General features: G+C 37.5%; 1 protein-coding gene across 1 annotated transcript in view; it reads right to left on the bottom strand.

Moving 5' to 3' along the window:
• The window catches only part of ttc6.L (tetratricopeptide repeat domain 6 L homeolog), a 56,619-nt gene that overhangs the window by 16,234 nt on the left and 27,280 nt on the right, over window positions 1-13,105 (bottom strand). Inside the window, exons 11-22 of the mRNA XM_018231148.2 lie at window positions 11,913-12,274; window positions 11,095-11,572; window positions 9,008-9,137; window positions 8,041-8,216; window positions 7,046-7,182; window positions 5,708-5,877; window positions 4,102-4,222; window positions 3,483-3,633; window positions 3,227-3,309; window positions 2,291-2,367; window positions 1,130-1,281; window positions 321-455 (exon numbers count right to left, since the gene is read on the bottom strand). Coding sequence (XP_018086637.1) covers window positions 321-455; window positions 1,130-1,281; window positions 2,291-2,367; window positions 3,227-3,309; window positions 3,483-3,633; window positions 4,102-4,222; window positions 5,708-5,877; window positions 7,046-7,182; window positions 8,041-8,216; window positions 9,008-9,137; window positions 11,095-11,572; window positions 11,913-12,274 — 2,172 coding nt within the window. The remainder of the gene's footprint in view (window positions 1-320; window positions 456-1,129; window positions 1,282-2,290; window positions 2,368-3,226; window positions 3,310-3,482; window positions 3,634-4,101; window positions 4,223-5,707; window positions 5,878-7,045; window positions 7,183-8,040; window positions 8,217-9,007; window positions 9,138-11,094; window positions 11,573-11,912; window positions 12,275-13,105) is intronic.

Genomic DNA, 13,105 nt, shown 5'->3' with positions numbered 1-13,105 from the left:
ATATGGGAATCTGTTTTCTGTGGGCAGTTAAGTTCAAATCTTTGCATGTGGTGCCATGTAGCCAGTAACTCAGGACCCCAAGCATGTATTTGAAGAAGACCACTATAGCCTTTCTGAACTGTTAGCTAAGACATGAAGTAAAGCAGCTCACCAGATGCATAACTACATGGGGCCGGGGTCACCCGCCTCGCAAATCAACCCCTTACCCATTGTCCCCAGCAACCCCTTTCCTGTAATTATAGAGAAAGCAGAGCCCACAGTTGTGGGGGAACCTGGACTACAGGGCCTGCTTCCTCTATAGTTATGCCAATGCATCTCACCTTTTGGAAATCAAACTGCTCCATGTAACACAGTCCCAGGTTAAAGAAGATCTCTGCTTTGTTTGAGGATGATAAAATGAGATCATGTGATGATTTAAACATCTCCAGGGCATCTCTGAAGGTTTTCACTGCATCCTGTCACATAAGAAAAACAAAAAGAGAAGCATCTGCTCTTAGCACTAATAAGAAATTCTTAACAGATATTCCACTCATCCTGGCAGAACCACAACAGTGATCACTGTAGCAATAAACAACTGTTCTTCTGACCTGTAACAATCTGCACAATGTTGGACTATTAAGTGAAAACATAGGGGGGCACATCATCATCATTTGTTTATATAGCGCCGACAAGATACGCAGTGCTTTATATGCTGTTGACGGCAGTATAGCACTCATATTTTTCTAACCAGAAAGACTGCTGGAACTTATTAACCATCTTTAAATCTGGGCCAGCATACATTTGCATAAATGTAGTTATAGTGAAAGCACAGGGTTTCAATTTTCCCAGTATTGACAGGTATCATCACCAATCATCCTAAAGAAGATCACAGCTCTGCTGCAGTGATACATTTTGCACTAGGAGCAAAAATATGCTTAAAGGTAAACTATACCTCTGAATACTGCAGGTCTCCATAAAGATACTTTATATGACATAATACAATCCATATGTGACACACTGCTTCCCGCTAAAATCTTGCCTGCCGGTGATCCATGGTTTCGCACATGGGGAGAGGAAGCTGAAAACTTTCTGGAGCTACACCATCAAAGTTGTACCGCATTATATCTAAAACTTTACAGTTGTGTTTTACCTTGCTTTTGTTTGCCTTCATCTGTATTTTTCCCAGCAGAATCATCAAGGCTGGGACTGGTTTGGCTTGGACAGCTGATACTAGGCATTCAATTGCATTGCCATATTGTTGGCGGAAGGACTGGACCAAAGCTTGTTGAACTGGTGAGGAACCTGAAGAATACGCAAAATAGTGAAATTGTCAGTAACAAATAAGAGCATATTTTAAATAGAGCTTGCCACAGAGGTAATTTCAAAGCTCTCTATTGACTTTAATAGGATTATTAGGAGCATACATTCAATGCTTAAACTTGATTTAATCTCTTGATGTATATTCCCCTATTAATTCTATACAAGTGAATAGAGAGCTGTGAACTTTCCCTGTTATGGCTTGTGGAACGCTCACTGATAAATATACCTCGTAACAGCTAACATAACATGAATTGTTTGGGTCACCTCCGTTTTGATAGCTCAACACTTCTCAGCCTTTTGGTTGACAAAAAAATGCAATTAATAATAAATTCATCAACCAGTATTGTTTTCTAGACTACAAGTCAAATTGGATGAGTTCATTAACAAGGTATTGTACTATAAATGGAGTTGGAAACCATATTTTTATTTACACAGTTTTCATAACATTTGCTCCACAGGCTGGCACTAAGAGCAAGACTAGTAGAGAAGAGCATTGGCAAGATATGTCCTCTCTGTGCTATATATATGTAGTGCACATGGTAGGGCAACAGCTCTGAACATGCAATGTCATGAATAAATGCAAGTTTGCAAACTAATGCAGAATGCATTCATGTAGCAGAGTACCCTATTTATATATGGCAAAAAATACTCAATTACAAAACTACAGAGTGGCTGGGTTTTATACTTTAATACTGCATTAGTGTGACTAATTTGTAATGAGCAAAATACTCCACTTCTTGAGACTCTATTTCCCTGGCTCTACATTTACTGCTCAGAAAACACTTCACTAACACACCCTAATAAAGGTGAAAACAGTCTGTAGGTTGAAATTTGATCATACTGCCCTGGCTGTGCTTTCAAACCTAGTAGGTGATGTCCAGCACATAGGGCCATAAGGTATTCCATGTAAATCAATCAGAATTCCTTCTGCTTTGAATATGAATGAGTAGAGTTTTACCTTAACCAAAATGCATTTTTGTAAAGTTCTAACCTTGAGTCATTTCAGCTGCGTAGTTGATACAGAAGCTGGCCAATTTGTATTTTTTCATTTCATACAGATACTGACCCCTGCAAGAAAAATAAGTTATTGTGAAATGGGAATCAGATTTTAAATGGGGCCATTTTTCTCAGCCATAGGACAGATGGTATGTGCAGTGCCCCTTTGCAGACTGCTCCCAAAAGCACTTGCTCCCAAACTTGTGTGTCTGCCCCGTCCACCCCTCATGAACACAGCACTAACAAACCCAGGCAGCATAGTATTCATGGGGGTGCATACAGGTCTCTGCCCACTGTTTTGGGGCACAGAGACCTGCAGGAATTCATTTGTCATGCAGTGCATGGTGCAAAGAAGAAAGATATAGTGCACTGTGCCAGTTAGTTGCACTTTGCACCCTGCCTTGCACAAAGTAAATCACCCCAATTCAGAATGCTGACTATAGCCTTTAAGCTTTAAAAACAAAATGTGTATCAAATATACCGTGCACAAATTACTTGGTTTTAGATTGTAGTCTTTCATAGCTTATCCATTTGCCTAGATCTAATGATAAAATAAATGCAAAACACTGTATTTTCCCTAAGGGTATGTTTATGTAGCTCTTAAAACAACAACATGCACAATTCTCCTTCTTTCTTAAAAGGGAACTATATGTTTTGATTTAATACTTAGCCAAACATACAGTATAAGTAATGCCATTCTAAGAGACCTATGAAAGAATCTTATTACAATTATATCTAATGATAATATTGGTACATGTTTGGGTAGTTTTACTCATCCCTTAGTTAGTAGTTAGCTGTGACTAGAATATACACAAAACATGTGTCATTAGCAATGCCCCCATTTGTTTCCAAAAAGCTATTATATGGGCCACCAGGTTCCTATTATAGTCTGGTATCACAGTCCATGCCTGTGCTGTTTATAGCAACTTACCTAATAAGGTAGGGCTGTGGTGAGTCAGGGTGCAAGTGAATGGCACGAGTTATATCTTTCAATGCATTCTTCAAATTGTTTATCTATGGAACACAACATGAAGCATTAATTGATACTTAATCTTTACAGTAACGCAAATATATACACATATATAATACATACATAAAATCATTTATATGTATGGGAACTAGGGTAATGAGAGCACTCAGGCAATAAATAAAAATAGTATTACATTTACAAAAGTGAAAAAGTGTACCTGTTGGAAGGCCTGAGCCCTACACAAATAGGCTTTTATATAAAGTGGATCAACAATAAGTGCAGCAGTAAAGTGATGGATAGCTTGGGTATAATCTTTTCGATTCAGTAGTGAGATCAAGCCAAGGTTCATGTGGGCCAAGACAACAGTCCTGCAGGACGAGAAGAGTAAGGATTTGTGTGAAAAGTAATGCTAAAAATAAAGCTGAAAAAGCTTTTAAAAATCTGGATTATCTAGATAAAATTGAGTCAATGGGAGACAACCCTCCCGTAATTTGGAGTTTTATGGATAAATGGTTTCTGTATAATGGATCTCATACTTGTACAAGGTAAAACGGAAGGCCAGTAGTACTTATATAAGGAGACATAATAGGGAAGACTGAAAGGCTAGTATATGGCTCACTCAGAGGGTTGATCGAACAAAATGTTGAGGAAGGTCATTCAGGACACACAAATTGTGACTGGCCAGACTAGCAAATCAATGGAAATGTAGACTAATTGGTGGAATATGTCAGTACAAAGGGTATCTGATCATCAAAAGAAAACAAATCAGGCCAACACATAAAGCCAAATTCGTTAATACTCTTTTTTACACTCCACTGAGTTTTTTTTAAGCATACCTATCCAGAGCAAGAACACGTTCAAAGTCACATATGGCCTCGGCCCATAAGCCCATGTCTATATACAAAATCCCACGGTACAAGAATGCATTCAGGTTTTTACAGCTGTCACAAAGAAGCACTGAAAGAGAAAGAGAATGCAAACAATAAAAAATGGCCTCCAGTCAGATGTTAAATGGAATGTCATCACATAACCTTTATTTGTATAATCCACTTTAAAATAGTGTGTTGCTTTCTGTCACATAAGAATTTGTTTTCTATGTTTTTATACTTTTATAAGGTTAATGGTTTTGTTTGTTCTGCTTCAGCTAAAATATTCTTACCCTTTTCTTTCTACTCCCACAGGTAAATCTATCACATGCCTTGCCAGTCAGCAGTACTATAACTATAAATGATCCATTTAGCTTGTTTTGTCATGTCCTAATAGATATACTTTTGCTTTTTATCTACTGTGAATGTGTATTTATATGAGACTTACAAACAGTGGTGTAACTAGAGCATACCGGGCCTCCCTGCAAAAAAATCTGTAGAAGGCCCCGGCGCACTCTGATCCCCATCCTCCCGATCACTTCCCGTCCCGCCTCCGTCCCGCCCATGTCCCTTTTCTGCCACACCCATGACCTGCCTATGCCACACCGAATCCACCCACTCCCGTCCGAATTGCGTCCCAGGTAAGAGGGGAAGAGGGTTTTTTTATTAGCCATAGAGGAAGCAGACCCCATAGTCCGGACCCCCCCGTGTTACAAGCATACAAGTTTTCTACCCTTCAGCTTAGGTAATTAAATGAGCCGCAAATTATAGCTTTACCTATTCCCTTTTGGATCATATTTTATAACTTGTTTTGGGCTCAAACCACATTAAAAGTTGCCATGTTATATAGAATGGGATTATCAGGCTACTGCACTGATTTTTGGGTACAGATGTAGCGTCGCAATCCTAACACAAGAAAAATCTGCTCTAATTTTGTTGGAGATGATGTAGGGACTGTGACATAAGTATCTGCAATCCACTTTATTTGACAGGAAAACACAGGTTTTTATTAAAAGCTGTGAATAACATGAAATGGTTTCTAAAAGGGTAATTTCATGATGAAAGCATGCCTTTAAAGGAATTGGTCAGTATAAAAATAAAAATTTGGCATATAGATAGGCTGTGCAAAATAAAACATGTTTCCAAGATAGTTGGGCAAAAATGTAATGTATAAAGGCTGGATGTCTAACAAAACATAACAGAACACTACTTCCTGCTTTTCAGCTCTCTTGGTTTACACTGACTGGTCACCCTGGTGACCAAGCAGTAACCAATCAGTGACTTGAGGCAGGGCCACATAGGTCATATCTGTTGCTTTTGAATCTGAGCTGAATGCTAAGGATGAATTGCTGACTACCTCAGAGTTAGAGAGATGAAAAGCAGGAAGTTGGATTGTGGCTATTATATAAGACATCCAATCACTCCAGCCTTTTTAAATTACATTTTTGCGTAACTAACTATATGAGAAACATTTTTTAATCTATTTATCCCGTTTTTATTTTTACCCTGAACTGTTCTTTTAAGGATGTGGTTACATAAATACAGAATTAAGAAAAACTCTGTGATTCTGAGTTACCAGAGATGCTAAAATCCTGCACAGCCTGCCAAGGAAGACATTTACGCAGCAAACACCCTCGGTAATAGAAAGCCATCCAGTTGCTGGGGTTCAGGTGAATGGCAGCTGAAAAATCCTCTGCTGCTTCTGTATAATTGGCCAGTTGGGTGTGTGCCCTTCCACGAAATATTCTGCTCGGGGCAAAAAATATAAAGTATATATATTAGACAACGATCCCGCATTTCTACTAGGGATGCACCAAATCCAGGATTCGGTCTTTTTGAGTAGGATTCGGCCAAATCCTTCTGCCCGGCCGAACCGAATCCCAATCCTAATTTGTATATGCAAATTAGGTGTGGGGAGGGAAAGTGTGTGACTTTTTGTCACAAAACAAGGAAGTAAGAAATGTTTTCCCTTTGCATATGCAAATTAGGATTCGGAATTGGTTCAGTATTCAGCCGAATCTTTCGCGAAGGATTCGGGGGGTTAGGCCAAATACAAAATAATGGATTCGGTGCATCCCTAATTTCTACATACATTTTAATCATTTCTAAGGGCTACTGTAAAGCACAAAAAGCCCCTGGAGAACAAATGAGTGAGCCCCAGTCTGAACTTGAGAAAAATATGAAAATCAGGTGTCCAACTTGTGGCTGTTATAAAACTACAGCATCCAGGATCAATCAATAACCAGATGCTATTGTTTAATAGCTAGAAAGCTGCAGATTGGACATCTGTGGTTTTTATATTGTAAGTATACAGCAATCATTACACATTATATATCTTTTGTATTTTTGCTGCTTTTTTTTAGTCCTAGGAGGCCCTCTAGTGTTGGACGCTCCAAGTGAATTCCTTCTCATCCCTACCATAAAACCAGCTCTGCATACAGACATCAGACAGTTAATGTCATTTGTTGGTGCAAGCATTTCTAATCTTTTTTACTTTTTTTTATGCTATATACCTGGTTATTAACATTAATACTTTCATCAGACATGGTGTTGCGGTGTAGGATGTATATGTGGGGTCAGCAACAGGGCAGATATGAGAGTATCCAGTGATTCAGATGATAAATATAAATGCAAGACACAGCCAGTTGCATCAAGATTCAGTCCACATCTTTACTACTTTGCATATACAAGAACCTAGTGCTGCTGTGGCTTAGTGACTGTTTTCTGAAATACCGTGTGCAGAACATATTTATTCTTTAATAGGGGGGTTAAGTTACCCATAGCCACTCTACATAGCATTTATAATGTGCGATGTCTTTACGTTGCCACAGTCTTTACATACAGGAATATCTATTAATTTTATCCAACAACATCTTATCCGTGTACACAATGATAAAACTAATTTATATCCAACCTGGCCTCAACATTATTGATGTCCTGTTTGATAAGAGCAGAAAAATCTTGCACAGCAATCTTCCAGTTGCAGTTCTCAAAGTAATATACACCATGCTTGTGAAGAGCATCGACGCGGCTTTGGTTGAGATGAAAACACTAAATGGAAGAGATGAAATATCGTCAGATACAATATTCAGTACCATATGCTATACATCCCATCTTTTCCAAATGGAAAATGCATATGCCTAGATCACATCAAAACAAGAGCAAAATCTACTTAAAATCCTACCCACTTTACGGTAGGCCCCATTATTTTTGCAGCAAGACTCTAGACTGCTCTACCTAAACATGGACAACTGGGATGTATGGTGTGATATTTGTATTTGTCTGTTCACCCTTAACTAAAGGCTGCTCTACAAAATGTTTAAACAAAACCAGATCAGATGCAAGCTGCCTTTCATGTACTGCCATCTGAATATAATTAAACAAGGTATTTCAACTAAACATCGCCCTAAAAAGGTAAAGAAAATCCCTTAGCGAACACAATATTGTTAGGCAACCCCCAGTGATTCTAGCTACTTATTTCCTATTTCGTCTTCAGAAAACACACTGACGCGACACCAATTTATCCCGCTTTCCAAGGCATAACCTGGGTGAGTGCTTATGCTATACATAACGTCTGCACATATTTCGGTATTGCACATGCATCCAGCTTTAGTAGCATCAGGGAATGCCTGTAAACACCATAGAAGATGGTGGCTGAGAGCTCTATTATAAAGTACCTTGGGTTTGTGAAATTTTTTAACCCTAGCGAGGTATCAATTAGAATCACTAGGGAGTGCCTAAACCATTGGCACCCCCTCAAGGGATTTTACCTTTAGTTCTGCTTAAAGAGTGTTTACCATATCTTTAAGGTCAGTACAGTAACCGATATTCAAGTATCACTAGAAAAACACTATTTATTAAATAATAGTATAATTATGTATAGCTTGGACAGAATTTAAAACATTCTACCTTTGCATAGTCATCCATTGCAATTTTATATTCATCCTGGGCCTCGTACATCTGTGCTCTGCGGAAGTATATTTCATCATCATCTGGGCGCCATTTGAGAGCCTGTGTGTAGCTCAGAATGGACATTGTATAATCCTCCTCTTGCTTATAAATTTCTGCTTTGGACAGGTAGCCATCTAAAGAATTAACAAACCACACATCCTGATGCTTTAGAGAGTAGATATTCAGCCGGCTATACTACACCTGAGGGTGAAGGCTTTCTCATGCTGGATTAGAATCTGTTAGTTCAACTGAGTTCTTTGTACCATATTATCATTACTATCATTATTAAGTATACAGTCAACAAGAATATGATTATAGCACATAATTAGGCCACTTAGTAAAAAATGCTCCACTGCGGGGTCTGGCCTTTTACAAAATAACTCATGGCCCCCAGTTATTAGATTGTATACCTTCTATTTCATAAAGTACTAGCATACTGTTATATATATTATGTTATATATTATATTAACTTTACTGTTGAGTGTTGAGGTTATGATGAATATTTGCAATTTCAAGTCTTCCCACTATACAAGCACCTTCTTTTTTTTAAAAAAAATGTGAAGGCAGTTCCAAATTCCTAGAAACAAACACATTATACCATTGCACCCAGTCCAGCTGCTCCCCTGGGCATGGATGCAGTACCTTTGCACTCCATAATAATCATTCCTAATGTTGACTGTAAGCTATGTTGAAATCAGGGAGAAACAGGTCAAGAAGTGGCAGCAACACATGAGGGTATGTGAAGGGTAGAGCAAATGCAATAGCATTCGTTTTACTAATACCAGGTTTCTCCTTTGACTTTTCTTGCATTTTTATGAAAAAGATCACCTCCCTGGTGATATAAAGTGCAATAAAGGTTCTAACCAAGTTATATAATAAACACACTGTGTTGTTCAGGTGCAAACTATGTATATATATATATTACCTGTGTATGATTTGTTTAATTTGATAATAATATTCAGATCTTCCAGTGCTGCTGCTGTCTTTCCTTGCAAACAGTAAATTAAATGGCGGTTCCAATATGCATCTAATAACTGTGGCTCAAGACTTATTGCCTGCAATAAGGTAGATAACAAGAGATTGAAATTATGTTTTCATAAGGGACTTGTGATCTCTTTTGCCGATATCTACACTCACAGGCCTACATTAATGGCAGCTGCATCAAAATTGTTGGATTTGAAAGTGAGCGGAGACATTTAGAAAATCAATAGGATGCCATTATCATAATTTTAGGAGCACCTCATCTAAAGGGCTACTTAGTCAAGTTAGGTGCAATTGCTTAGTCAATAAACATGCAAGAATACAAATGAATATGTACAAGAAGAAGTTTTATTTCCTCACATAGAAAGTATGTTTCTTTCAACTTCCCACTAGATAGTAGACTTTCAAGTTTAAAAGTTATTTGTAGATGTGATTGCAGCTGAAATCAGTATTTGTTTATCCCTTTCTGTTTCGAATCCTGAAAACAATGTAACAAAACTAATTTCTCTTCCAGGTCTGATCAGCTACTTTCTGGTACATTGTTTTAGAAGTCAAACCCAGGAGTACAATAATATAAGCACTTGCAGCCAGGCAGACAGACCTACTACTGCTACAATAATTTCAGTCACTGAGAAAATGTGAGTACAGTATACAAAAAAAATCATGTATGCTGGAAAGTTTCTTAGAATTGCATTTTCTTTATTATCCTCCAAAACAATTTACTTCACCTTTAATTCAGTTAATCTAATGTGCCCATTAAAAAGCATTTTTTAAAATGCATCTTGTGTGCTCATTGCCAGACTCTAAGATGCTCATGGATCATTTCTGCTGCTTAGAGACTCTTTTGCTTAATCATTTTACAGGGTTTGTTTTCAATCCTGTCTATATACTCACAGAGATAAAACCTAAAAGAAATCTATTACAAGAGATTAATGCTCAAAAAAAAGACAGAGCTTGCTACTCCACAGACAGGTAGGGGAGACCATAAAGAATCATGTTATTGGTTCCGTACATTACAACATTCTTTATTGCACCAGAATTCATTAGAGAGAAATCAGTAAATAATTGATTTTATGTACACAGTGGATGTTAAATGACCATCGAGGGAGCAATCTACTTCAATTGAATTATTCTGGGTCCTTAATGAGCAGTTCTGTACAGATTATGTTCTAATTGGACATTTCCCTGTGGTTTTAATCAAGAGTGTATATTTGATAGTGGAGCAATATTGAAGGAACAGATGAATGTAAAAACTAAGATGATTAGTAATACAACGGTTATGTGATATGCTGATAAACTTTATAAAACATAGAATACAAGCAAAAGTAATGGTCTTCTGGTTGGGATATGGAATCAATTTATCTACTACGGGGCAGATTTACATATGGTCGAATATCAAGGGTTAATTTACCCTCGATATTCGACTGCCGAATGTAAATCCTTCGACTTCGTATATCGAAGTCGAAGGATTTACTGCAAATAGTTTGATCGATCGAAAAAACGCTTGAACGAACGAAAAATCGCTCGATCGAACGAAAAATCGCTCGATCGAACGATTTAATCCTTCGAATCGTTCGATTCTAAGGATTTTAATCGATCAATCGAACGATTTTTCTTCGACCAAAAAATTTATAGAAAGCCTATGGGGACCTTCCCCATAGGCTAACATGGCACCTCGGTAGGTTTTAGGTAAGTAGGGGGTCGAAGTTTTTTTTAAAGAGACAGTACTTCGACTATCGAATGGTCAAATAGATTAATGGTTTTTAGTTCCAATAATTCTATTAGAAGCCGAAGTCGTAGTCGAAGGTCGAAGTAGCCAATTCGATGGTCGAAGTAGCCAAAAAAATAATTCGAAATTCAACGTTTTTTTATTCTATTCCTTCACTCGAACTAAGTGAATGTGCCCCTACATGTATTTATTTGAATAATTCCCTAAACTGTACCATATCTTTGACAGATGGAGGTGTCAATAAATAGAATTGTTATGAATACTGCAACCTCACCCTGTAATTATGAGAGTTTTTTTCTTACCAGATTTAGATCTTGAATAGCCAGACTTAGCTTTCCCAACTTCCTGTTCAGTGCACCTTTTCTGCAACAATGAAATGCACAGGGTATTTCTTTTTCATCTATGAGAGCTGTCAGATGTGCTATCTCTTTCTCCAGGTCTTCCACTAATGCTCCTGGATCCTCGATTAGTACAGGTTCTACAGAATCTTGTGCCCAAGAAATACTTTTCTTGATTAAGCCCTCAATAATTTCACTTATCCTGAAAGGCTGCTCTTCCTCATTATCTGAAGATGCACTGCTTGGTGGGAATACTTCATCAAACCATGTATTCCAAATATCTCGCACCCATTCACGAACTACTGAATTACCATGTATCCCACCATATTTTTTTACAAATGAGGAAAAGTCAAGCCTTCGTGGTAGGCTGGAGCTCCTTGAATATCGATTTTCTCTATAACTGGATGGAAAACTGACTGGTAATAATATGAGAGATTCAGATCTAGAAGAAAAAGGGACAACTGTAAATATTCTTTAGCCACAATAAATATGGCCAACATTTGTTATACTGTATAAAAATTATAAAGGTATAAATAGACAGGTCCATTGAATTTTCAAGGGCAGGCATCCTAACAACTGTAGGGAAGATGAAAAAATAAAATCCTTGTTTTCACAAAATTTGACAATAAGCGCACTCAACTTTTTAATAGCAACTGCCTGAACACACATCATGGAGCCATGTAATTTGACTGGGTATTACCCTGTGTGCATTACAATATCCGTACCATCCCCTGTAATAACAACACATTGATGTGAGCACAGGTGATGTTGTAGTAACTAACCTTTCCAGGGCTCGTGGTGGCTGGTTTAACTCCTGATACACAAACTGCAACTTTACTTGATGTAGTGATTTCTTCTTTTTTCTTGATCGCTTTTTCTTAAGAGAAGTAACATATACTAAATTTGTTTTCTCAGGGGCTGTTGTTGCATCCAATTGCTTATGCCCAGTAAGAGCATCATCAGTGCCATGACTAAAAGCAAGATTGGAACTAGGTTTTGGTTCATCCTTGGTAGCCACTGTCCCCTTAAATGACTGCTGTCTCCACATTTCTAGCTCTTTCATGCTTGTCTTGAAATCAGATGCCAGGTGAAATGCGGATTCGCTGTGGTCAGATATATCTGGTGCAGACGCGGAAAGAGAAGTCTGAAAGAAATCATAGGCCAAAGAGCCCAAATAATTCTTAAATGATAAATATTGAAGTGTATTTTAATTTAAATGCAAAAAGAACATATGCTTGTGTGCTGATGTTGTACTGTTGACACTTTATAGGTCTGCTCCTGTTTGTACAACTATAATACTATATAACAATATCCATGTTCTCAGTTCATTATTTCCCTGTTGCTGAAAACCATCCTATACGGGCACTCGGGTGGCTTATATTGCGTTAAATACATATTGAATTTTAGGCTTTATTGTAAGCCGAGCAAGATTTTCAAATTTATACAAATCCGTGCAACAAAGCTAAAATTCCAAAGGCAAATTTACTGTTTACAGTGTAGACCCAGATTTAGTTCATAGTGACACTGCTGGAATTCAAAACCAAGTATGAGGCAGGGCCACTTGAGATCCTAAGAAAGCATGGTGTTTAAATAAAGCTGTGCCTTTCTATTACATTAATAAGAATCCAAAAGTGCAGGAGAAAGATAACATTTTAACATTTGGATCAATTACAAGGTACTGTTTTCTTATTACAGAGAAAAAGGAAATAATTTTTAAAAATTCGGATTATTAATTAATAATTGGATTATTATTAAAATGGAGACTATGGGAAACTAATAATAAATAAATTCAGAGCTTTCTGGATAACGGGTTTCCGGATAACTGTTCCTATACCTGTAAAGTAAAAATCTTAAAATATTGACTTTAAAGGATGCTGGGACAGTAGTCAAGCACATTATCAGCCTATACTAAAGCTTTTTCACATTTAAGTATCAGTTTTAGTGAAGTTTCTCTAAGAACAGTTACGGCTATAAG

The sequence above is a fragment of the Xenopus laevis genome, chromosome 8L (genome assembly GCF_017654675.1).
Source record: "Xenopus laevis strain J_2021 chromosome 8L, Xenopus_laevis_v10.1, whole genome shotgun sequence".
Lineage (NCBI taxonomy): Eukaryota > Metazoa > Chordata > Amphibia > Anura > Pipidae > Xenopus > Xenopus laevis.
This window is presented reverse-complemented; position numbering and strand designations above follow the sequence as displayed.